The sequence below is a fragment of the Vigna angularis genome, chromosome 2, assembly GCF_016808095.1.
Source record: "Vigna angularis cultivar LongXiaoDou No.4 chromosome 2, ASM1680809v1, whole genome shotgun sequence".
In the NCBI taxonomy this organism is placed as follows: Eukaryota; Viridiplantae; Streptophyta; class Magnoliopsida; order Fabales; family Fabaceae; genus Vigna; species Vigna angularis.
Window position 1 is genome coordinate 7,045,502 of NC_068971.1, and position 23,410 is coordinate 7,068,911.

General features: G+C 34.6%; 2 protein-coding genes across 2 annotated transcripts; both read left to right on the top strand.

Annotated features, from left to right (window-relative positions):
• Positions 1-485: 485 nt before the first annotated feature.
• LOC108326868 (50S ribosomal protein L5, chloroplastic) lies at positions 486-3,604 on the top strand. Its single transcript, XM_017560460.2, has 3 exons — positions 486-1,001; positions 1,627-1,827; positions 3,097-3,604. The coding sequence occupies exons 1-3, from the start codon at positions 738-740 to the stop codon at positions 3,439-3,441; spliced, it is 810 nt and encodes a 269-aa protein (XP_017415949.1). The 5' UTR covers positions 486-737; the 3' UTR covers positions 3,442-3,604.
• A 4,184-nt stretch (positions 3,605-7,788) lies between these two features.
• Positions 7,789-21,877, top strand: LOC108329170 (CAAX prenyl protease 1 homolog). The gene is made up of 14 exons (XM_017563251.2): positions 7,789-7,964; positions 9,253-9,400; positions 9,540-9,624; positions 9,700-9,795; positions 10,121-10,186; positions 10,318-10,416; positions 10,617-10,730; positions 11,164-11,274; positions 12,064-12,126; positions 12,709-12,801; positions 15,660-15,773; positions 20,574-20,645; positions 20,862-20,927; positions 21,483-21,877. The coding sequence occupies exons 1-14, from the start codon at positions 7,934-7,936 to the stop codon at positions 21,597-21,599; spliced, it is 1,275 nt and encodes a 424-aa protein (XP_017418740.1). The 5' UTR covers positions 7,789-7,933; the 3' UTR covers positions 21,600-21,877.
• Positions 21,878-23,410: the final 1,533 nt, after the last annotated feature.

Sequence of the window (23,410 nt, forward strand, 5' to 3'; positions counted from 1 at the left end):
TTTAGAAAACCAGTTTTCAAATAAGGCCGTCGAGTATCATTGATGTCCATTTGGTTTGAACTATCGTACCCCTAGTGTCTTGTCTTTGGGTCATCTCATGACTCTCTATCTTATAGGATCGTTCGGTCCATATGGTATAACTAAATATAAGTCATAAATATCCACAAATAAATATTTTGTGTTTAGATAAGTAATTTTATGATTTAAAGAAAATTTAAAATACATTGCTAAATTATTTTTTGATAAGGGCAATACACATGGCCTAAATAAAAAGATAAAAGCCATATATTTTAAAAAAATATTTCAAGTTCTCTGATTTTTGTTATAGATAAACAAATCTCATAAATTATTATAATTTCAATTTATTTTAAACTATCCTATTAAAAAAATGATAGTTTTATTTTCTAAGAAATCAATTCTAGGTAGGAAAAAAAAAATAGATAACCAATACAATATACTGTTTCTGAAAAATGGTAAAACGGACATTCACGGTTTGTTTAGTTTTCGACTCCTTATCCATTCTTGGTTTCTTGCATTTTTTTCCCCCACACCTTACACTCATAAAAAACACAAATTCCTTGCATAGGCGTTGGTTGGCCAAGATTTTCTCTCATCCCACGTTGTTGATCTTCGTAAATAGGATTCAACACAAGGGGCATTTTTCAACACTGCCCTCTAAACCCCTTCCACGCTATCCATCCATAATCAGCTTAGAGTGTGAGCACTGAATAACCACCATGGCCACGGCTCCTTCGCTTCTACACTCATCCGGGTCCTCATTTTTCGCTCAATTTCGTGCATTTCCATTATCTTCTTCCACTTCAGTGTTCCCTCATGTAAAAAGGCATGGGAATGTGGTGGTGCCTGTGAGGGCCTCTGATTCTGGGGTTGTGTTGGTGGAGAAATCTGACGCAGAGAAGACCAATAGGCTCAAAACAGCATACACTGAGAAAATAGTTCCCTTGCTCGTAGAAGAGTTTTCTTACACCAACAAGCACCAGGTTTTGCAAAGTTTTTGTTACCCTTGGTTAATGGGCGTATTGTTAAGATTGTTTGACAGTAAAAGTGTGAATCTTTTTTGGTTTGGGTAGATGGGATTCTGCGGGTTTGGTATCTTGTGGTGGGACAAATGTGATGGGCGTGTATTAAGCTGCTTTGGATTTATGGGGGGCTACTTTGAAGTTTTTCTTTTTTTTCACGATTTAGGGTTGATAGGGTTTGCAACTTTGGTCTCACACAGTGGGGAAATTAAAGTTAGGCATGTTATGTTGTTTTAGGTTCATGTGATTTCATGGTGAAATTTCAGTTTTCTTTGGGGGTTGATTAGGGGTAAGGGGGACTAATGGTGTGTTTGGTGTGGAAAGAAGACTAGGGAGGAGAGAAATTTTGAATTTTAGAGAAAATGGTAGGGAAGAAAGAATTGAACTTTTGTTTAGAAAAGGTGTTCATTTTCTCCTTAACCAAATGTAAGAGAATTTATCTTTATCTGCCGTTTTTTCTTTATACTATTTTCTCTCCCGAGTATACCATAAGTTTCAATGTAATATAGTGTGAAAGATGAAAAGGGGGCATGATCATTTGGTTTTCCTTCAATTTTTGCAATGTTGGGTTTTATCTTCATTTCAGGTGCCTAAAATTGAGAAGATTGTGGTTAACTGTGGTATTGGAGACGCTGCACAAAATTCCAAGGGTTTGGACGCGGCAATAAGTGATCTAGCAATGATCACTGGGCAGAGACCTGTGAAGACTCGGGCTAGGGCTTCTCTTGCCACATTTAAGATCAGGGAAGGTCAACCGCTTGGGATTGCTGTAACACTAAGAGGAAACGTGAGCATGCTGTAGCATTCGTTTTATATTGTCTTATGAATACAGTTGATTGACATGTGGTGCTTTAATGAATTTGTTGACTCGTTTTACCACGACTCTAGATGTTTTCCTAGTGTAGATTTCATTTAGATCAACTTTCGTATCATGATTTTATTGGCTTCTGATACTGAGCTATTACAGTGCTGATACAATTAAATGTCATGGTATAAGGAACCTTGACTGGTGCTGATATACGGCTGGAAATTTATTCTGAAATGTGTTCTACAACTTTTTTATTTGTCCATTATCTGCTGCTAAGGATCTTGTGTAAGCTTTTTAACATCCCTTGATATCAGTTCTGAACATTGGTAATGGATGCATGACCAACAATAGAACCTGAGAAATTAAAATAATCTTTGGCAAATGTGCGGATTCCATACTGATAAATGTGATGCTGTTTAACTTGTCCTTATCTGCCGCTAGGGATTGTATATGCCTTTTGACTTCCCTTAGCAGAAGTAGGAATATAGTAAAGTTTGGAAATTGGAATATGTGAATTATATAATTATGAAAGAATTTAATTTATTTGCTATATTCGTTTGGTGTGGGAAGTTAGTAGCAGTTCTGAACAGTGGTAATCAATTGGTGGCCAACGTAAGAACTTGAGAAGTTAAATAATCCATGGAAAAAGTGTGGATTCATACTCGACACTAAAAGGTAAACCAGAACATTGTAGCTATTTAGGTTAGGAATATATGCTTTCGTTTTGCAAATTGGCAATGTTCTTTGTCGACATAATATGCTCCCGATCAATTAGAGATTATCTTGTAACAGAAAATGTTTACCTAGAGAACATTATTCTCCACCTATAAGAACAGAAGGTATCATTACTCTCAGATATCTTGAACTTGTTTCTTTAGAATCCGTAAGTTAAAGTAAAATTGGCCTTTTATTTGTTTTGGATGTTTGTGTTTATGATGGTTAAAAAAGTTGTTTAATTTCGGATAGCTACACTAATAGTTATTGTTTAGTTTTCATTGTCACTTCACTTCAAGAAAAAGTGTTCTGATCCAGAATTGGCTGAATGAACTATCTACTGTTTGAAAACATATTTTACAACCCAAAATTCACATCTTAGATTCAAAACATGCAATGGTTTCTAATGTCATGCAATATATGCAAATTTGTTATGTGTTTAACTTACATTACATTTCTCCATTGAATACCAAATCCTAGTTCTGATATCAGTCCTCCTGTGTTTTTACATAACTGAAATTTGATTTTTGACAGATTATGTACTCATTCCTAGACCGAGTCATCAACTTGGGACTTCCCAGAACAAGAGATTTCCAAGGTGTGAACTCCAACAGCTTTGATGGGCATGGAAATTACAGCATTGGCGTAAAGGACCAGGGTGTGTTCCCAGAGATCAGAGCTGATGTTGTTGGCAAGCCTAGGGGAATGGACATCTGCATCAACACAACGGCTAACACTGATAAAGAAGCTCAAAGATTATTGGCTCTTATGGGTATGCCCTTCAGAGAGGGAAGTGGTTCTGTCGGGGCGGCCGGACGGAAAAAGAAGCTTAAGTCTCATCATTTTGATTCAAAAAGGGGAGGAAGAGGAAGGAAGTGACATAGTTTTGATGCAAAATCATAGGACTAAAGTGAGGTTGGGAACCAGAAGAGACTGTGTTGTATTCCTTGTTTCATTCAGATGTAATGTTAATAAGTTACTGATTCTTTTTGTATGAAGGATTTTCATGCTTTAAACTAATGTCTCTGAAAGCTTGTGATCATGCAGATTCTTCTTTCTAATGCTTATCCATTTGTTTACTGATTATTTAGCAATGGTCCTAAACTTGTCCATAGAGACAAGAATACTTCTCTGAATTTTCTATTAATTATTAAGTTAAAAACTTTACTGTGTAAACACTGTAAGATTTTTATATTGTTAATATAACTAACTTAACTTAATAGAATTTGCTATTAGTTGGAAAGAGAACAGTGAAATTCACAAATGGATTGAAAATGGTAATCTCACTTATTGATTAATTTTAAACGCACAGTTGTCTTTAAAAGTATAAACTTCATGCAATATTAATTAAAACAAAGATATAAAATATTGAATTTAATAATTATTTTAAGCCTGGTCAGACACATTGATTGAACATTAGAGATTAACGAGTGTTTATGGAATCAAAACATTGGTCTAACATTTTGATTGAACTTATTTCACAAAATCAATGATATAACTTGGAAGAACTGTTTGGACCAGAAATGTAGAATTAGTATGACCCAACAAAAATTTAGTTTTGAATTGAATTGTGATATATATATATATATATATATATATATATATATATATATATATATATATATATATATATATATATATATATATATATATATATATATATATATATATATATATATATATATATATATATATATATATATATATATATAGGTTTTGAGGTACAACTTTTTTTCTTTAAATTCCTTGAAGTATATAAAATTTATAAGTTATAATTTATCTGAATTTTTCTATTATAAAATTTCTTGCGATTATTTTTAAACAAAAATTAGTATGAAATATTTACCTAATTAACATTAGTTTAATTGAGTCTTTAGTCTACAAAATTTTAGAATAAATCTGTTTAAGTTTTTTCAAATTCAAAAAAAATCATTTTAATCCCATCATTTTAAAACTAATTTGTCTATACTTGTTTTTATTCTTAATTTTATTCTTTTATAAATTCTAATTAATTGGCAATAAATTATTAAAGAATAACTTATACTTAAAAAGAATTGTCATATAAAAGTTTTATCTTTAGAAAAATATAAATAAAAAATTATATTTATCACATGAGAGCGGAAAAAAGGCAAGGAGGGAGAAATCGACGCCACGGCCGGCAACGGTCCCGGTGACGATTGGTGTCGCCGACGACGCCTTAGACTAAGCGGAAGGTCCGGCACGGCGGCTGGTCCGATGGAGGCTAGGCTCTGTCGGAGAAGACGAACGAAGTTCTCAAGCACAAGCAACATGGCAGAGAGTGAAGAGGCAAGCTGGCATAAGACGTAGCTTGTCGTTTGCCACATCTACTAAAAGTTAACACCGTCCAATTTTAAGGACTAATAGTAAGAGTTTTAAAACTATGAGGACTAAAAACCATCAAAGTTTCGAGTAGGGACTAAACCCAAAATCGTGTGATACTTAAGGGACGAAAAACATATTTAACCCTTTATTTAGAGCTGTCAAAATGGGTCACAACCCGCGAGCCAACCCGGCCCACCACGGGTTTGAGCCGGGTTGGGTTAGAAAAAATTGTATTTTTTTTATGCGGGTTAGATTTCAACCCGGCTCGTTTAAACCCGGCTCATGTGGGTTGAACCCGTGATGGGTCGGGTTGGCCCACCAACCCACCTACATAATTTTATTTTATTAAAATTTAATTTTAATTTTATTTTATTAAAATTTAATTTTAATTTTATAAAAAATATTTATTATTTTTTTTTGCTTGAAAAATTTATTTAAGTTCCTTATTTTCAAAATTAATTAAACACTCATGTTGGAAGTGAAATTTGTTTAGATTTGTATTATAGAAAGTTTGTAATTTTTTTTATTTAAAAAAAAATTGTAATTAAGTGAGCCAGTGACCCAACCCGTTTACCCACCAACCCGTGGTGGGTCGAGCCGGGTTCGAATTTTTCTGTCTCGCTAATAAATGAGCCGGATTGGGTTGGCTCACTAAGTGACCAACCCGTGGTGGGCCGGATCGGGTCGGGCCGGGTGACCCGTTTTGATAGCTCTACCTTTATTAATAATAAGTTTATACTATAATATAAAATAAATTATAATGTAATAATTTTGTCTTAAAAACTTATATTTATCTTTTTTATCTTAATTTATAATATAAATATTTTTATTATTAAATATTTTACATATTTTTGGTATGCATAAAATTGATATAAGGTTTTAAATAATTATATTTGTAATAGAATAAATCAAAATATGAAGTTCATTTTAAATGTTTGAACTAGATATTTGAAATAACAAAATCATATTTTTTTAATATTATAAAATTTGTTTTATATTCTTTGAATTCACTTTTAACTATTTTTTTTAAGTTGAAAATGTTGAGTTTTTGACTTTAATAAGATCAAATTAAAAATTAAAAACTAACAAACTAATTATTTTAAAATATATTGTTATTACTTGAATATATATATATATATATATTGATTAAACGAGTCTAACAACATATTAGTCAAATATAGAAAAAAACATTATGAGTCTAGCCACATACAATAAAAAAGTTTGTTAATGCATTAATTAGATGAGTGCAACAAAAAACATTAGATGAAGATTTCATACATTGATTAGACGACTCTCTAAGCGTACACTATTTAAATGAGTATAAAAAATATTAAACAAGTTCATTGATGCACTGATTAGACAAGTTTAACCATACACATTAGATGAATTTATCTATATAATTACTAGAAAAGTATAACAAAAAATATTAGATGAATTATTCCATACATTGATTAGAATGACCTTGGAATACCATTAGACAAGTTTGTTCATACACTAATTAAACAAGTCTAGCAACAAATATTAAACGAGTTTGTCCATACATTGATAATACAAGTTAATTTCTCCATACACAAATTATACGAATATATTAATACACATTAAATGAGTTTGACAAGTCTTGCAATACACATGACAAGTCTAAATATACATTTATTAGTCGAGTCTGACAATACAGACTATATGAGTACGTTTGTATAATTAAATAAGTCTAACAATACATATTAGGTGAGTTTATTGATGTATTGATTAGACAAATTTAGCAATACACATCAAACGAGTTTTTCCATATACTGATTAAAATAATATAGCAAAAAAATTACACAAGATTATCCATGCAATAATTAAATAAGTATAACAAAAATTATTAGACAAGTATGAGAATACATTGATTAAATGAGTTTGAAAATGCATATTAGAGGAGTCATTCATATATCAACACATAAATTAGACAAATCTATTAATACACATTAGATAAAATTGTTCATTTATTACTTAAATGAATATTGTAATACATATGAGATGAGTCTATTCATATATTGATTAGATGACTATAGCAAAAAACATTTCAAAGGTTTAACAACATACATTAGATGAATATGTTCATTACTAATTAGATAAGTATAACAAAAAATATCAGATAAGTCATTCTATATTAATTAAACGAGTCTAAGAATATACATTAGATGAGTATGTACATACATTGACGATGAGTCTTGTAACACACATTAGATGAGTTTGTTCATACACTAATTACTCCAATATAATACTATACGTAACATGAGTATTAATGTGTTCATACACATAATAGATGAATATATTAATACACATTAGACGACTCTACCCATCATATAATTAGGCGAGTCTTGCAATATAAATTATACAAGTTTGTTTATATACTAATTAAACAAGTTTAACAATACACATCAGACCAATGTGTCTATATATTGATTAGACGAGTCTAACAACATATATCGAATGAGTTTATCAATACATTGATTAGGTGAGTTTAATAATTCACATTACATCCATATATAAATATACTAATTTATATTTTTAACGAGTCAACCCTATATATTTTTCCATATCTTTTATACTTTTAGATGGTCTACTATATTTTTACACATGTTTTATCTTTTATATTTTTACAAAATTTATTATTTATATTTTTATAAACATATCTTTTTAAACCTATAATTTATTTTTAAAGTTAATTGTATTCAAAATTTAATTACAAACCTAAAAATAATAATAATTAATTTTCTCAATGTCTATTTTCTTTTAATAAACACACTAACGTATTAATTAAAAAAAAAACAAATTTATTCTTAACTTTATACGCTAAAAACATAATTAAGTGGATAACATAACACCCAAATTTTTTAGACGTGTCCCAAACATTTGGACCTAAGGGGTTTTTGATCCCAAATCCGATGTTCGAAGCAACTCTCTATAAAACCCAATGATCTCTCTCTTCTTCTGATACATCGTTCTTCATTTGTTGTTGTGTTCATCAGCTTTTGTGTTAGCCATGGCGTTTCCCTATATGGAAGCCGTTGTCGGTGAGCTCTTTCTTCTCTTTCTGTTGCCCCCTTCTGCATTTCCCCCCTTCCCCACCTCTCCCCCGCCCCCCCTCTCTTATTTTCCACACTCAAAAACTATTTCTTTCAGCTACTGGTTTTGTTGTAAATAAAGTTTCTTTCTTTTCCATGGTAATTTGATTTGGGTTTCTCATGAATTTGCCATTTTTTAAGTAAATTGTGCATTTTGACCCTTTTATTGGATTGAGATAATGCGTTAATTGAATGTGCTGTAATTATTCACTTGAGGATTTTGAGTCCCAGTCCCCTCTTTTACTTGTACTAGCATTTTCCTTTTCTATGTGTTTTTGTTATTTTCTGTATGTAGTTTTCTTTGAAATCGGAAAACCCTTGGGTCTTTGACCATTAACCAGTGTTGGGGAGATAAGAATAATGTCGATAGACATTGTGCTTCCTTTTCTATTTAGTTAATTATAACTTGAGATGAAGAAACAAAGGACAAAGTAGGGTTTTAAAGGATGTTGGGTGGTCAAGGATGTGTTATGGAAAGCCCTGATGGACTTGCACACCCGAGACTTCACTGATTAGTCATACTTGGATATTTAACTGCAATTATTTGGTTTTAGGTGGTGTAGATAGCTTCAAAAAAACTTTAGGATTAAAAAGTATGATTATTTTATGCCTATATAGTATGTTTTTGGGGGCATTAAAGCTAGGTTGGCTAGTTGTTTGATCTTGCATTGATTCTTCGCTGGGATGTTTATTAAAACATAGCTGACTTGCCTTAATGAAATCGGGTGTTTGGTAGTGTGAACAACTCCATAAATATGTCAAATTGGGTGGATGTAATGGAACATGTTTGGCAGTGCTTTATGACGCTACACAACTCCTTTCGTGTGAAAACATTTTGTTTGTTCTAACCGAGTGAACAAATATAAATAGGGAGAAGAAGCAGACACGAAACATAATGTGGATCGATCTATATATACGAAACTGTAGGATTATACTTGGGTAAAAGCGAAACTAGTAAAATGAATATTACAAGGAGTAACTGCTCAAATCTGACACCTAAATCTTGATGCATCGTATTACTCACTAGCTTCACTGGACCCTACAACCAATTGTCTAGTCCCTTCATTTACACCACCATTCTCCATGAATTTGGCTTTTTTCTAGCATTTGATTTGGTCCAGTTTTGACTATCCTATACTGTTTTCATGTACTGTTTTGGCTGTAATCCACTGCTTAACCTTGAAAAATTGAAAATAAAGATGTAAATGTTCCTGGTTTTCTTCTGATCTATTTTCAGGATTTATGATATTAATGTATATATTTGAAACTTACTTGGATATGCGGCAACATAAGGCCCTCAAACTTCCAACTCTTCCAAAGACTTTAGAAGGGGTTATCAGCCAAGAGAAATTTGAAAAATCAAGAGCCTATAGTCTTGATAAAAGGTTTGTTCTTTTGTTCGTGTGAATTTCTTTCATTAGATAATGAGATCTTACACTCGCACAAGGGTATCTCTGGTATTCTTTTTTGTAATTGTGTACTATTAACATTCTTACAGATGATTTTTATATTTACTTTGTCCAGCCACTTTCATTTTATTCACGAGTTTGTGACAATAGTGACAGACTCTACAATTTTGTACTTTGGGGTATTGCCCTGGTTTTGGAAGGTGAGAATTTGTTATGGTGCTTATGAAGTATAGCTTCCTCTCTGCCATTGTAAAGTTTATGTCTATTGCTTGCAGAAATCAGGAGAATATGTGACAACAGTTGGTCTCAATGCAGAGAATGAAATACTGCATACTCTTGCCTTTTTAGCTGGTTTGATGATTTGGTCACAGGTATGCTTTTGACGCTTTTTTACTGCTAGGGAATAAAGTAATTTTTGGGTTTATTGTGCATAATTGAGACCATCAGTTTTACTCCATATTTCAACTTCACCAAGATAAACTTGGATATTTAGTTTTTTGTTTTTCTCTCTTTTTGATATTATGTGCTGAAACATTATTTTTTGGAATAAGGTTTTCTTTTTTATTCCTTTTTTAGTTTTGGTAGATCATGGATGCTAGCTTTTTTATGCTTCCGATGTGTGTACATTTGAATTATTATCAATCTTTTCATCTACATTTTAATAAAATCTATTATGCACTTTTACGTTTTCTGCAGATAACCGATTTGCCCTTTTCTCTGTACTCAACTTTTGTGATTGAGGCCCGTCATGGTTTTAATAAGGTTTATATTCTTTCTTCAAATTCAATCATCTATGTATTATTTTATTGAGATTTTTCACACTTGAGTATGCAAGTTTCTTTTGCAAAATTTATATATGCTTCTATCCTTACATTTTTATGATCTTTATACAGCAAACACCGTGGTTATTCTTTAGGGACATGATTAAAGGAATTTTCCTTGCTGTGATAATTGGTCCACCTATTGTGTCTGCAATCATTGTAATAATACAGGTAAAATCTTCTGCTATTCAAAATCATTGCTTGAAAACTTAAGCTTGATATTTTGAATTTTCTAGTTGTTCCTAATTTCGAGATATTTTTGGGTGTGGTATTTACTAAATTATGTTTTATGCTCTTCCTGTCATTTTGTTTGCCGTGATGGATGATGAATTCATTGTTTTCTATTTGAACATTCATTTTAATTTTTGCAGAAAGGAGGTCCATACTTAGCCATCTATCTTTGGGCGTTTACATTTGGGCTTTCTATTGTGATGATGACTCTTTATCCAGTACTGATAGCTCCACTCTTCAATAAGTTCACTCCTGTAAGATTTTGTCATCTTACTATATTTTAGAAAAAGTATATGTGTACCATGTTTTTTTATTTTAATTTTGGCATAGTTATATTGAAGTCTTCAAAGGTTAGTGCTAATTACACTTAGACTCTGGATTGGGGGGATGACGTGAAGTTTTGGGAGAGGTTAAGTTGATGGATGTGGATGCTGGCAGTGGTGGTGAGGGGATGGGGTGATTTAGAGCGTGGCTTTGATAAGAAACAGTCTGCTTGACCTTGGGAGAAGCAAGCTAGAGGAAGGGCACAGTAATCTTTTGTATAACTGCTAGGTTAAAGCTGTAAATATAATTAACACATTAATGGAGTTGGGTTGGTTGGCATTGTAGTTCGTGCAAATCTTTTCTGTATTTTTCTAATCACACTTTATATCTTTATTTTTGTGCTCATGATATTCTTGTAACTAGCTTCCAGATGGTCAACTCAGGGAGAAAATCGAGAAACTTGCTTCCACCCTCAACTTTCCGTTAAGGAAACTGTTTGTTGTTGATGGGTCCACAAGATCAAGTCACAGCAATGTAAGGAAATATTGAACTCCTGTAAAATTAAAACCAATACGATTACCCTTGTAATGATGCATATTTACTCAAATCTCAAATATATTGATTAACGTTAATTTATATTTTCCATTACACCTGCCTTTTGAGGTCCAGTAAGTCTTATTTCTTATTGTCTGCATGCATGCAGAGGATTCAAATTTTTTGTAGTTTGTCAATCATCCTGATTTTTTTTATCAACTGCTAGCCCTTTTAAATTTTCTTATGTTTGTTTGTCGTGTAGTTGTCTTCATCTTTTTATTAATCCCTTGGGATGATTATAATGTAGCCGTAACATGCGCTCACAGTCACATTTTTAATACACAATAAACTATTACGATAAACTTTTTTCTGTTGCCATATACTGAAAAGGGTCCTGAATAATGGCTTCCATATGATTGGCCTTTTTGAACCTTACTTATGGACTCAGGATCTTTTTCAATATTGAATGCTCAAATTTTGTCATACCTCTGTTGATGGAGTTATAGGATTGTATTTGATGTCAGTCTATTGTAGAGTGGTTTCCTTGGCTTGTTGTGATTTTCAATAGAGTTGCTTAAAACCTCATGATGATGGCTTATAGGGGATACCATTTATTTTTGTATCTTATAATATTTTGAGTTGGATATGTGATCACACTTTCTAATTTGCTTAACCTTTCTTTAATTTCTTACGACATAAAAAACGAAAGTATAGAATATAATCTTTCACAGTTTTCTATCTTTAGTTTGTAAATTTTCTTGACGTAATTTATCTAAATATATATTGCAGGCCTATATGTATGGATTCTTCAAGAACAAAAGGATTGTGCTTTATGACACATTAATTCAACAGGTTAGGAATTACTAACTGCAGAAAGTTATTTTATCTTTCAGGTTGTTTTATAGCTCGAGTTGTATTGCAGCCTTTTAGAAGAGCTTTCTTTGTATTTTAATGTAATTGTTATTATTAATTACATATTTACGTGTTTGTATGTCTTGTATGTTATATTTTTTAAAATGTTTATGAATCACACAATTCACGATACGAAACATAAGCTCTTCATGATTCAACTACCATGATTATATGTACTGCTTCAGTTTAAAGTTTAAACTGTTGGAGTGTATGTACTATGTAGCAATCTGAGTATAACAAAGGGGAATTTTTTTAATATTGATGTGGTGTTTTCAAGGTAGTGGTTGTGATTCCAACAATATGTGATTGTCTCTGTATTACAGGCTCACATGAGAATTTGATGATAAACTTTTGTTGGCATTTTCTGCATAAATGACCGCTCCTTTGCAATCTTCTGATTTTACTTTCAACTTTTAGTGGCATTGGTATATTTGAGTAGTTTATAGTGAGTGTCCATATTAAGTTCTCTATTTAAGAATTGTGGTTGACTGATCCTTACATTATCAAAATGGTGTTACACAGTGCAAAAATGATGAGGAAATTGTTGCTGTTATAGCCCATGAGTTGGGACACTGGAAGCTCAACCATACTGTGTACACGTTTGTTGCAATGCAGGTTTGTGTAATTAGCATTACTGAACTGAAAGTGAATTCTAGTTTGCCTCTGTTTTTTCTTTTCTTTTTAATAAAAAAGAATGCTATTGCATCACTATAGAGGTTGTAATTCTAACCAGGTTAGCACTACAACCTGTACCAATTATATGCAGCATTTTTAATACAATTAAAAGATAAAAGAAATACAAAAGTGAGGGGGGGAGCAGGCCAAAACCCACTAAGAAAATCTGTAATGTGGGAAACCACATCTATCTCTACAAAAATCAGAGATAATACAAGGAGGCACTCCGTCCCACCAAGTAAAAATTAAAGTTCTAAGACCATAAGCACCTAAACTATCTGCACACCTATTTCTCTCCTTATAAATGTGTGAAAATCTAAAGTGTATACCCTTAATAAACTTTATAACATTATTTCATCTATTCCTTAATTTCCGAGGAACTGAAGAAGTATCAGACAAAGCTGAATAGCCTAGATAACACCCGGGAGTTCAGCTTCAAAAGCTGAATTTGCTTGTATAAATTTCACAAAACAACCAATGTTCTCAGCTCTTGAATTCCTAAAAATTCCCCCACATGCTGCATGGTCATCATAACTAGTGTAAGCTCTATCTGTATTACATTTGATTTACCTTTCATCTAGAGGAGATCAATCCAGTTGAATAATATTATCTTCTTTCCTTGATCTGCAAGTAATATCAAAAGCCTTAAGAATTTTAAGCTCAACAATGTTAGAGTTCATATCACCTGCTACTGGTCCAGAAAGATTTACAGCCGTGAAAATTCTATATTAATATGTTGATACTGTATTTGAAGCCCCTCAAATTCAATCTTGTTTCTGCTATTCCAAATTCCTGCTACTATATGAGTAACAGCAGATAGCATCTCTGTTGCCACCAAATTACTCCAATTCCTATTGGAATGTATGTGTGTCTTAATTGTTGAAGTGTCCAGCTGCTGATCTGTGATGCTTTGAAGCCAAGTCCATAATGTAACTGCAGAGGGACAAGCTAAAAAGGGATGTTTTGCAGTTTCAAAATCATTATAACAAGAAGGACAAAAAGACATCACATTTACCCTACATTTCCTAAGTAGCTCATTCGTAGGCAATAACAATCTCCATAGATTATTTCCCCCCAAGAAACCTGTGGTTTAGAATTATGACTATGTCAAAAGAAAGCATCTTTAATGGCTAAATCACCACTTAAATATCCTGGGAATTAGCTATGGAAATCACAATCTGCTTAATTTGTTGTACAATATCATGTGGCAAAATATCACGAACTCTCTGTTCCTTTTCAAAAATAAAATAAAAAACCTTTGAATTAAGCCTATTATGTATGCTCCTATCAATGTTCGAAGAATTAAATAAGCCAAGTATCAGTCCAGAATTTGATATTTTGTCCATGTCCAAGTTTCCAAGCAGTGTGATCTTTACCGAGTATATACATGCTTAATACTAACCCATATAGAAGATGGGATAGTTTTAACAATAGAACCATTTTTCAAAAGCCTCTAGCAGCAAGCATATGTGATCAATCCATTTCGTGTTGTGATATAATCCGAACATAACCATGTATATTTCATTTACAGCCCTAACAGATCTCAGCCCCAAACCACCTTCATGATATTCAGAGCACAACTTCCCAAGCAACTGTGGCTACCTTGACCTTTAAAATATCACTAGCCCAAATAAAATTCCTAACCAAAACTACAGAAAAGCATACTATGAACAACTGATTTAAAAAGAAGGACTCTCCCCATGTATGACAGCAATGAGCCTTTCCATTTCGCAACTTTAGCTTTAACTCTTTCAATCATAGGCATCAAATGAACCTTCTTAGGTTTCCCTTTGAACGTAGATACACCAAGATAGACAAAAGGCTAAGAACCTTGTTGAATCCCTATCCGATCTTTGATTCTATTAATTCTCTGTCTTGAAAATTGCTACTGAAATAGAATTTAGACTTGGCACTATTAGCCCACTGCCTTACTATATTGTTCAAGCACATGCATTATGTTAGATAGATTCCTCATAGTGCATCTACAGAAAATCATTATAGTAAGATTTTGATCCCATAAATTTTTTAACAGATTTCCTTCTTGTGCCAGTTTAGTAATATTTCTTCCTAATGCCTCTTCTGCAAGGAAAAACAGGAGAGGTGATAAAGGATCTCCTTTTCGCTCACCTTTAGAGCATGCCTCTGTTTTAATTACATATGATGATGGAATACTTGCGTGGTTTTCTTTGTGAAACCATCAATCACAACATCACTTATAACTTGCCGTTGCATTTGGTGTTGTAATTAGAAATAATGTATTTGGCAATGAAATATTCTGCAGTAAACTTGTAAATTCAATTAAATCCTCCTCTTTTGTAGAATACCTTTAGAAAGTCAAAGGCATGATTTGATTAGATTATCTTAAAATTAAAATTTATTGAAGGGTAAAGTGCACTTTCCTTCCCAAAGAGTTCTTAGATTAAGCTCTCTCATATCTTAAAGACTTCAATTACACTTCCTTCCAGTTTGAGATGAAATATGATCCAGTTTGGTTCAATTTAAAGAAAATGGGCCTGTTGGGGATATTTTTCTTTCTGCATAAAGAGAAAAAATGTCGTGATAGGCTCATTCACATTAGATTACATTGAAATTTAATGCATTAATCTCTCGTGGGAGGGGATACTATTTTTTAAAATAGAAGGAATGGAAGTGTAAATTAGTATTTTTGTGTTCTGTCTCTATCAAATGCTTTGCTTGCATGTGTTTTTCACCATGTCAAATAGAATTAAATATTTAGTGGAAAAGGTGTTGCAATATTTGTCCGAGTTTATGTTTAGTGCTTTGATATGTTCTTGTAGATTCTTACACTTCTGCAATTTGGAGGATATACTCTGGTGCGAAATTCAACTGATCTGTTTCGAAGTTTTGGGTTCGATACAGAGCCAGTCCTCATTGGGCTTATCTTATTCCAGGTACATTTCAAAATTGTTGTCTTTCCTCCCAATATTGTTTGCTTGATGATTGGATGAGAGATATCTCAACAGAAAAGAGAGAAGATTTGATAGGTTCTTTTAATCAAGAACCTATGAATAGCACTAGAAACACAACACAGAACAGGTACTCGGAATTATACAGCCTCCTTTTATTGAAAAGAATCAACAAGAATGGTGTTACAACGTAACCCGAGAGCTTAACCTCTCTCCAAAGAACTACAAGAGTTCTCGCAAAACAATAATACTCCAAAAACTGTCCTCTCACCAACCAAGCCACCCCTTTTATACTGACTTTCCTAACTGCCTTGGCAGTTAGGCTGGGTAACGTTTCTCCTTCTACTATATACAATTAGTTCCCTAACATTACTCCCCTTCCCCCAACAGCCTTGTCCCCAAGGTTGAATACCGGAAACTGCTCTTTTTTAGTCGCCCCGTCTTCCCACGGTGGCCACCCTCTTGTCCCCTTCTTGCCAATCTAACAACACCTGAGGTATTTCTTCTTACTCCAGCTGCCTTGTCCTTCTGTCAAAAATCCTTACCGGCCAAAACATGGGTCGGTAGGCTTGTAATTCAGCTGGAAGTTCCTCTTAACCCTCTTCTCACCCACAGCCTTCTTTAGTTGGGGAACGTGAAATATTGGGTGTATTCTTGCTGCCTCGGGTAATTGTAAACGAAAAGCTACTTTCCCCACCTGCTGTACCCGTGCAGGGAGCTTCAGTCAATTGGCCCAACACATCACCGCCTGTCCCCTGCTCCATTACGCACATTTCCCAAAACTGAAACCATGACTCAGCGTCCATTATTTTTGTAAATGCGTCTGTGTCACCCAGCTGTCCTGCCAAGGCTGGGTCACTGCAGATTTTCTTCTTCTCTCCATCCACCACATACAGCATAGACATTTCTTTCCAGTTAATAACCACCTCACCCAGTTTTGCCAACCATGCAATACCCAATATTAAATCCACTCCACCGAGATCAAACACATGCATGTCCTCCTCTACCTTCACATTACCCAACTTCAATCCCACCTTTTCACATCGCCCCCGAGTCCACTTCTTACACCCGTCACCCAAACTCACCGCGTATGTGGTCGTTTCTGTTACCGGAAGCCTCAGTTCCTCCACCACCTTCCGGCTAATGAAATTGTGGCTGGCCCCACTATCGATCAGGACTACCACTCTTCTCTCCCCTATCAACCCGGTCAACTTCAGGGTCTTGGAAGGCGTCAGCCCCTCCGCCGAACATGCCGACAGCTCCAGGGTTTTTGCTTCCAGGTTAAAGTTTTCCTCCCATTCCTCCTCCTCGTCTTCCGCTAGTAACAGGACCCTTAAGCTCTTCTCCGCACATCAATGACCCGGAGCGAATGGTCCACCGCATCGGAAACACCTTCCTTCTTCCCGCCTCTTCAGAAACTCTGGATAAGGTAAGTTTCTGACCATTCTTCCCCTGTTATCGCCTCCCGATGTGGTAACATCCATCTTTCCCTCCTCATCCTTCATTCTAATGGTAAGGCCGTTCGACCAAGTACTCAGAGGTTGTTTGGACTGTAAGACCGTTCGGCCTTTGAATCTAATTGTAAGACCGTTCGGCCAATGACTAGGAGACCGTTTTGAGTGTAAAACCGTTCGGCATTTTACTGTAGCTATAAGACCGTTCAGTTCCTCCCGTCCTCTTCCATTCTGGTCCGTCAGTCCTCTCCCGTGCGGATCCGGCAATCCTCTCCCGTTGGCTTCCCGACGAACTCTCCCGTTCGGTTCTGTTAGTCCCCTCACGTTCGGTTCCGGTCTTCTCACGTTCGGATCCAACAGTCCTCTTCTACCGTTCGGCTCAATTCCCACTATCTTTATACCGTTCGGCTCAATTCCCACTATCTTTATACCGTTCGGCTCTCTTCCCACTATATTTATACCGTTCGGCTCTTTATCTATCGAACCATGCAGCTCCATCGCTTTTGGCTGAATAGGGCCACCAGCCGAGAGAGTGGACAACTCCGTCTACTTCAGGTCTAATTCTATCTCGGACCGCTCGGCAACCTCATCTGGGATATTGCGCTTGACCTCAGACCACTCGACAACCCTCGATTGGCCTGTGTTATAGCGATCGGCCTCGCACTGTGTCCACTGACCGCTCGTTCGTCTCCAAGACGACTGGTCTTCTATGTCCTCGGACCGCTTGGCAAATCTCGATCGGCTTGAGTTATAGCGATCGGCCTCGGACTGTGTCCACTGACCGCTCGTTCGTCCCTATGTCGACTGGTCTTCTATTTCGTCTGACTGCTCGGCAGCTCTTGATCTGCCTGTGTTATAGCGATCGGCCTCGGACTGTTCGGCTAATCCCGCTCGGTCTGGTCTACAGTACTTGGCCTCGTACCGCTCGGTAACCGCTTCTCGCATTCGTCCCCTAGATGACTCGTCTTCTATTCCGCTCCCTTTTCTTACCTTTTCGCCTCCCTGCACATACTCTTCCCCTGTCGCTACCTGTTTCGATGCCGCCAAACGCTCAACAATGGTTCCAAACCTTATCACCAGGGCCTCCTTCAAGCCATCCCAGGAACGGTTCTTGGCTTTCTCCTTCTAGGCTCTGAACCAGTAGCCCGCGCTGCCCTCCATGCTTAAGTCCGTGAACTGCACTTTCTCTTCCTCCGCTACTCCTTGAAGCTCGAAAACCCTCTCCGCCCTATTGATCCAGTTTAACGGGTCCAACCCTTCGAAAGCGGTTAATTCACCCCTTTTCCGCCATTGATTTTGCACCTCCTGGTGATCGCCACAGTGATTGTGGGTTTGGGTCCCACCGTAATCGCCACCCACTCTCCCTCCAATATCCTCCTCGCACCGTCGCTGGTTCCCTTTGACGTAAGCCTGACTTCCACCTGATTGTTCGTCGTTGTTGTGAGCCCGCGCCCCCATCATCCTCATTATTTCTTGCAAATCTTGGCGTATTGCAGCATAATTTTGGCGTATTGCAGCATAATTTTGGCGTATTGCTGCATAATCTGGTCGTAGCTCCCCTATCTGCGCCTTCATTCTATCAACCGCAATTTCCTTCACCCGCACACGATTCCGGTGGCGTCTCAATCCGGCAGTTTCTCGATTACTTCTTGATCCTTCACCCCCACTCCGATCCGGCAGGTCGGACCAAATGATAGGTTCTTTTAATCAAGAACCTATGAATAGCACTAGAAACACAACACAGAACAGGTACTCGGAATTATACAGCCTCCTTTTATTGAAAAGAATCAACAAGAATGGTGTTACAACGTAACCCGAGAGCTTAACCTCTCTCCAAAGAACTACAAGAGTTCTCGCAAAACAATAATACTCCAAAAACTGTCCTCTCACCAACCAAGCCACCCCTTTTATACTGACTTTCCTAACTGCCTTGGCAGTTAGGCTGGGTAACGTTTCTCCTTCTACTATATACAATTAGTTCCCTAACAAGATTAATGCTCAGACAGAGAGAATAATAGAATTCTAGAGGGAAACAGAATTTTGTTGTATATTTGCTGCCTTTCCAATCATTAGTGTACCTCTATATAACAGCATACATGCTACGCGAAAAAGTAAAAATGGCAAAAGGAATGAAGTTAGTTATGATCCTAAATCCTTCTAGAACCATAATACTGCCAAATCATCAATTAGTCACGTAGTCGTTGAGGTGTGTGGGTTTCCTTCTGATTCTTTTGGGTAATTCTCCTCTGTCCACGTTTTCTTGATCCTGTGTTGGGCCTTGAGGTTCTTCATCAGTAATGGGCCTAACATTGGATGTACATTTTTCTGCAGCATACTTACAATCTATAGTTTGCGCCAATGACTGGATAATATTTGTTTCTTTTAAGATAACCTGTGTGGTACATATTCAATTAACAGTATATACAAAATGTTTAAAGATTCAAAATTGTTAATGCTAAATCGAATATGTATTTGAGATGATGCCTTCTGTTCGTTAGCCTTCCTTCTATAGCAATTAGGAATCCAGTCACAATGTGGTGGGTGGCCTAAATATAACAATTATGTTTGATCTTTGGCTTGCTTACCACCATCTCATGGTAATATAAAAGTTGTGCTTTTCTTTGTATCAAGGAGAACTGAAATTGATTATTAGTTTATTTGCTTCGGATGCTGTCAAGAAAGCCTTTAAATTTGAAGATCAAACGATGGCAAATGAATCACAATTTTGTTTAAAATATATTTTTTCATGACTTGTATAATTTTAGGCCATGCCCCGAAATCCTGGTCAATCCCTACTGTGGGTGTTACCTGTATTGAATGTTCAATTATTTTAATTTAGAGTTTTTTACCATTGCATTGGCCATTCAATCATCTCAAAATCCATGTAAGGAGCATAATCTGTTATATGATGCAAATCTACATAGCCAGAGGTTATGCTAGCATGGGAGGTATCCAAGATTGTGCTTTGCGAACCATGTTTAGTTACTTAAACTCATCTAGCTTTGCCTTCTCAGACATCCCCTTCTACTGGTAAAAAATAAGAGGCCTGTTTGAATTATTTACATTACAGCTATTGGGTATCCTTAAAACACTAGTGCAATGAAGCCACTGGGGGTGTTGTTAAGATAGTTTGCGGAAGTCCTAAGTTTGTGTCTTCACGTCTTTAAAATAAAAGAGAGAGACATAGGCTGAATTTCTAATGTGTAAATCACATAAGGTTATGCATTTATAAATAAGAAAATACAAAGAGATGGGATTATTCTTTGTATAGCCTCATGAAAGATTTTATTCTCAAAGCACTTAACATCCTTTGACCTGGGTTTGTTTGCAGCATACTGTAATCCCACTTCAGCAATTGGTCAGCTTTGGTCTGAACCTTGTCAGCCGATCATTTGAATTTCAGGTTACTTTCCTTTTTGGTTTTCTTTCTTCTCCCTTTTTGTTGTGGTGCATATGCATTAGTGGAAAATATATGCTGTTTAGAAATTATTCTATCTGAAAAATTGCCATTTCCACCTACCCTTTTTGACTCCAACTGAGACCGAGCATAGTCTTGATCTCCTATGTTTTGTGTTGTCTGTCTCCTTTTGACTTTGTTTATGTGTAACATCCTATGCAGGCTGATGCCTTTGCTAAAAAGCTTGGATATGCATCTGAACTACGATCTGGGCTTGTGAAACTACAGGTGACATTTTATTATATGTCCTTGCATACTATTATTTTCCTAGTTTGAAATGGACTTTTCTTGAATAAATTTTCGAACAACTACTTGTACTTAAATTGAATTTAACTTTTCCTTTAACTTAAAATCAACTTATGCAAAGACCCTGTTTAGACGGTAAAGCATTTATAAAAGTAGGAAATAAGTAAAAATGATTGAGCATCTTTCATAAACTAAATTAACTTATGCATGGATGAATTTGTAAAATTTTTCTCATTAGCTTCTTCAAACACTAATATCAACTTGTGCATAAGCTAATGTTAATTTCTGAAAAAAGTTATTTATTTTTTCCTCTGTATTGTTTCTCTCTCACAAGCTTTAATGGAGAAATTTATTTGAACATGGCCAAAAGTTGACAAGCATAAGTTAATATTAGCTTACGAAAGAATTTTCTTTTTTGTTTTTTATTGTGGATGTATTTTCAATTTTCACTACTGTTATTCATGTTTATTATGTGTAAAAAGTAGTTTTGTTGCTGATGATGGAACTAAAGTCCTTTTTTTGTGGCTGCATTTTCAGGAGGAGAATCTGTCAGCTATGAATACAGATCCTTGGTTCTCTGCTTATCACTATTCTCATCCTCCCCTTGTTGAAAGATTGGCTGCGCTGGACGAACCAGACAAGAAGGAAGACTGAAAACAGCAACTTATAGATGAAGAAGAGCAGCATAATTTGGTTGTACTGTAACCTGCGATGATTGGGTACTATAGCTGTAATATCTTAAACGTACATGTTTGTGTAGCTTAGGTTTCACTTTCAATGATCATGTTTTGGTCCTGGATGAACACCAAATGGCTTTAGATACGATAGCAAGAGCGAAGGGAAATAGGAAAATGTTTTGGTCCATTTCATAACTGTTACTTTGTTTTGTCCATCTTTTTTTTTTAATTCTACATTTAAAATGTTGACCTTTTCGTGATGGTAGAGTATAGTACCTTCTTTCTTCTTTCTCTTAATAGATGTTTAATTTCTTAATAGAAAAACTTTTCTGCTAAATTCTTCCTAGAACTGTGATAAGTCTGTTTTCTATTTTCAAAATTCAAATTTTCTTTTATTTCTTCACTTTTGTTAATCTGGTGAAAGATTGTTTTAGTTTTTTTCCTTTAAACACGGTTGAAGATTGTCATGAACTTGATGAATTGTAAGTTTTCACACAACGACTTGTTTATATTTTTATCTTTCAATGTTTTTATCACGTCTGTGTTTTTTTTTCATACAGTGCAAAAATAAATTAACAAAACTTTTTTAGAATTATTTGGACAGTGAACCTAAATTTTAAATTAAAAGGATTAAAACGAAATTCGTTCTAATCAACTATGAATTATATTTAATTATTTTAAAAATTACTCTTATCGCAAGTAGGCTTGAAGAGAACAACTATTATTCTTTTTTTTTAACTTTCGAATCATTTATGCCTTATTTTTAGATTCCATGCATTTATTCGAACTGTATGGATGTCTGTCTTGTAAAACTATGTTGAAGTTTTTAAGATTTTTGTATTTTAATTTTTCTTACTTGTCCAAATGTTCACATCATAAAATCTTTATATGTTTAAACAACATTAATAAAAAAGGATTTGATTGATATATATTAATAAATTTAAGAACAAAATTGAAATTTAAAAAAAAATAGAAATCAAGTTGACATTGTTTTCAAAATGAAGACCATCAAATAATTAAACTTTTAGAGAAATTATTTATACTTTTTAACTCAGTAGTCTAATTCACCTTTATAAATCTATAAAAATTAAATCATAGATAACACCTTTATTATAATTTTATCAATTATTAGATGAAGTTTTGAGATGATCAATCAAATCATAAACACACAGTCTATGATTGGGAAATTATAACAATAATTACAAATGTGAATCATTTACACGTAAACAAATCTCAAAGTTAATTATGATTTGTATTATTAATTAATTTATCAAAGTGGTTTCTCAAATAATTATGATACTATGATGTGACAATTCTTTGTTTTCTTGGCCTTGAATTGTGAGAGTACTTTTTCCATTGGGAAAAGTGTAGAACTGTGAAAGTGTGGACCATAACAAAAGAACTCAACTTCCTCCTTTATTCCCTAATCCTTAAGAATTCAACTTATCTACTTCCCTTTTAATTCCATAACTTCAACCATGTACTTTAAGGTTTCATGTTTCACAAATTCAACCACAAACACCTACCCCACTATTGTTCTTTTTATTTTCTTCCAAAACCATTATCTTTTCCACCAATCCAATTCATTACACTTTAACCACTCATTCAAGTCAATTATGTCAATAAGCTTTAATATTTTATTTTATTTTTTGCTTTTAAAATTGAAAATCATTACTTTAGATTAATACTATTATATGATACTAATTAGTGTTTAATATGTTGAACAAAATACTTAATGCTCATTTTAAGGGACATATATTAGTGCTATGATATAATGTCAATGTGTGA

What these genes read in the sequence shown, in the direction of transcription:
- LOC108326868 (XM_017560460.2), top strand. Translation starts at nt 738, where the DNA reads ATGGCCACGGCTCCTTCGCTTCTACACTCATCCGGGTCCTCATTTTTC. An exon ending in CTTACACCAACAAGCACCAG is followed by an intron (nt 1,002 to 1,626) that starts GTTTTGCAAAGT and finishes TCTTCATTTCAG; the next exon opens with GTGCCTAAAATTGAGAAGAT. An exon ending in CTGTAACACTAAGAGGAAAC is followed by an intron (nt 1,828 to 3,096) that starts GTGAGCATGCTG and finishes GATTTTTGACAG; the next exon opens with ATTATGTACTCATTCCTAGA.
- LOC108329170 (XM_017563251.2), top strand. Translation starts at nt 7,934, where the DNA reads ATGGCGTTTCCCTATATGGAAGCCGTTGTCG. An exon ending in CAAGATCAAGTCACAGCAAT is followed by an intron (nt 11,275 to 12,063) that starts GTAAGGAAATAT and finishes TATATATTGCAG; the next exon opens with GCCTATATGTATGGATTCTT. An exon ending in ACACGTTTGTTGCAATGCAG is followed by an intron (nt 12,802 to 15,659) that starts GTTTGTGTAATT and finishes ATGTTCTTGTAG; the next exon opens with ATTCTTACACTTCTGCAATT.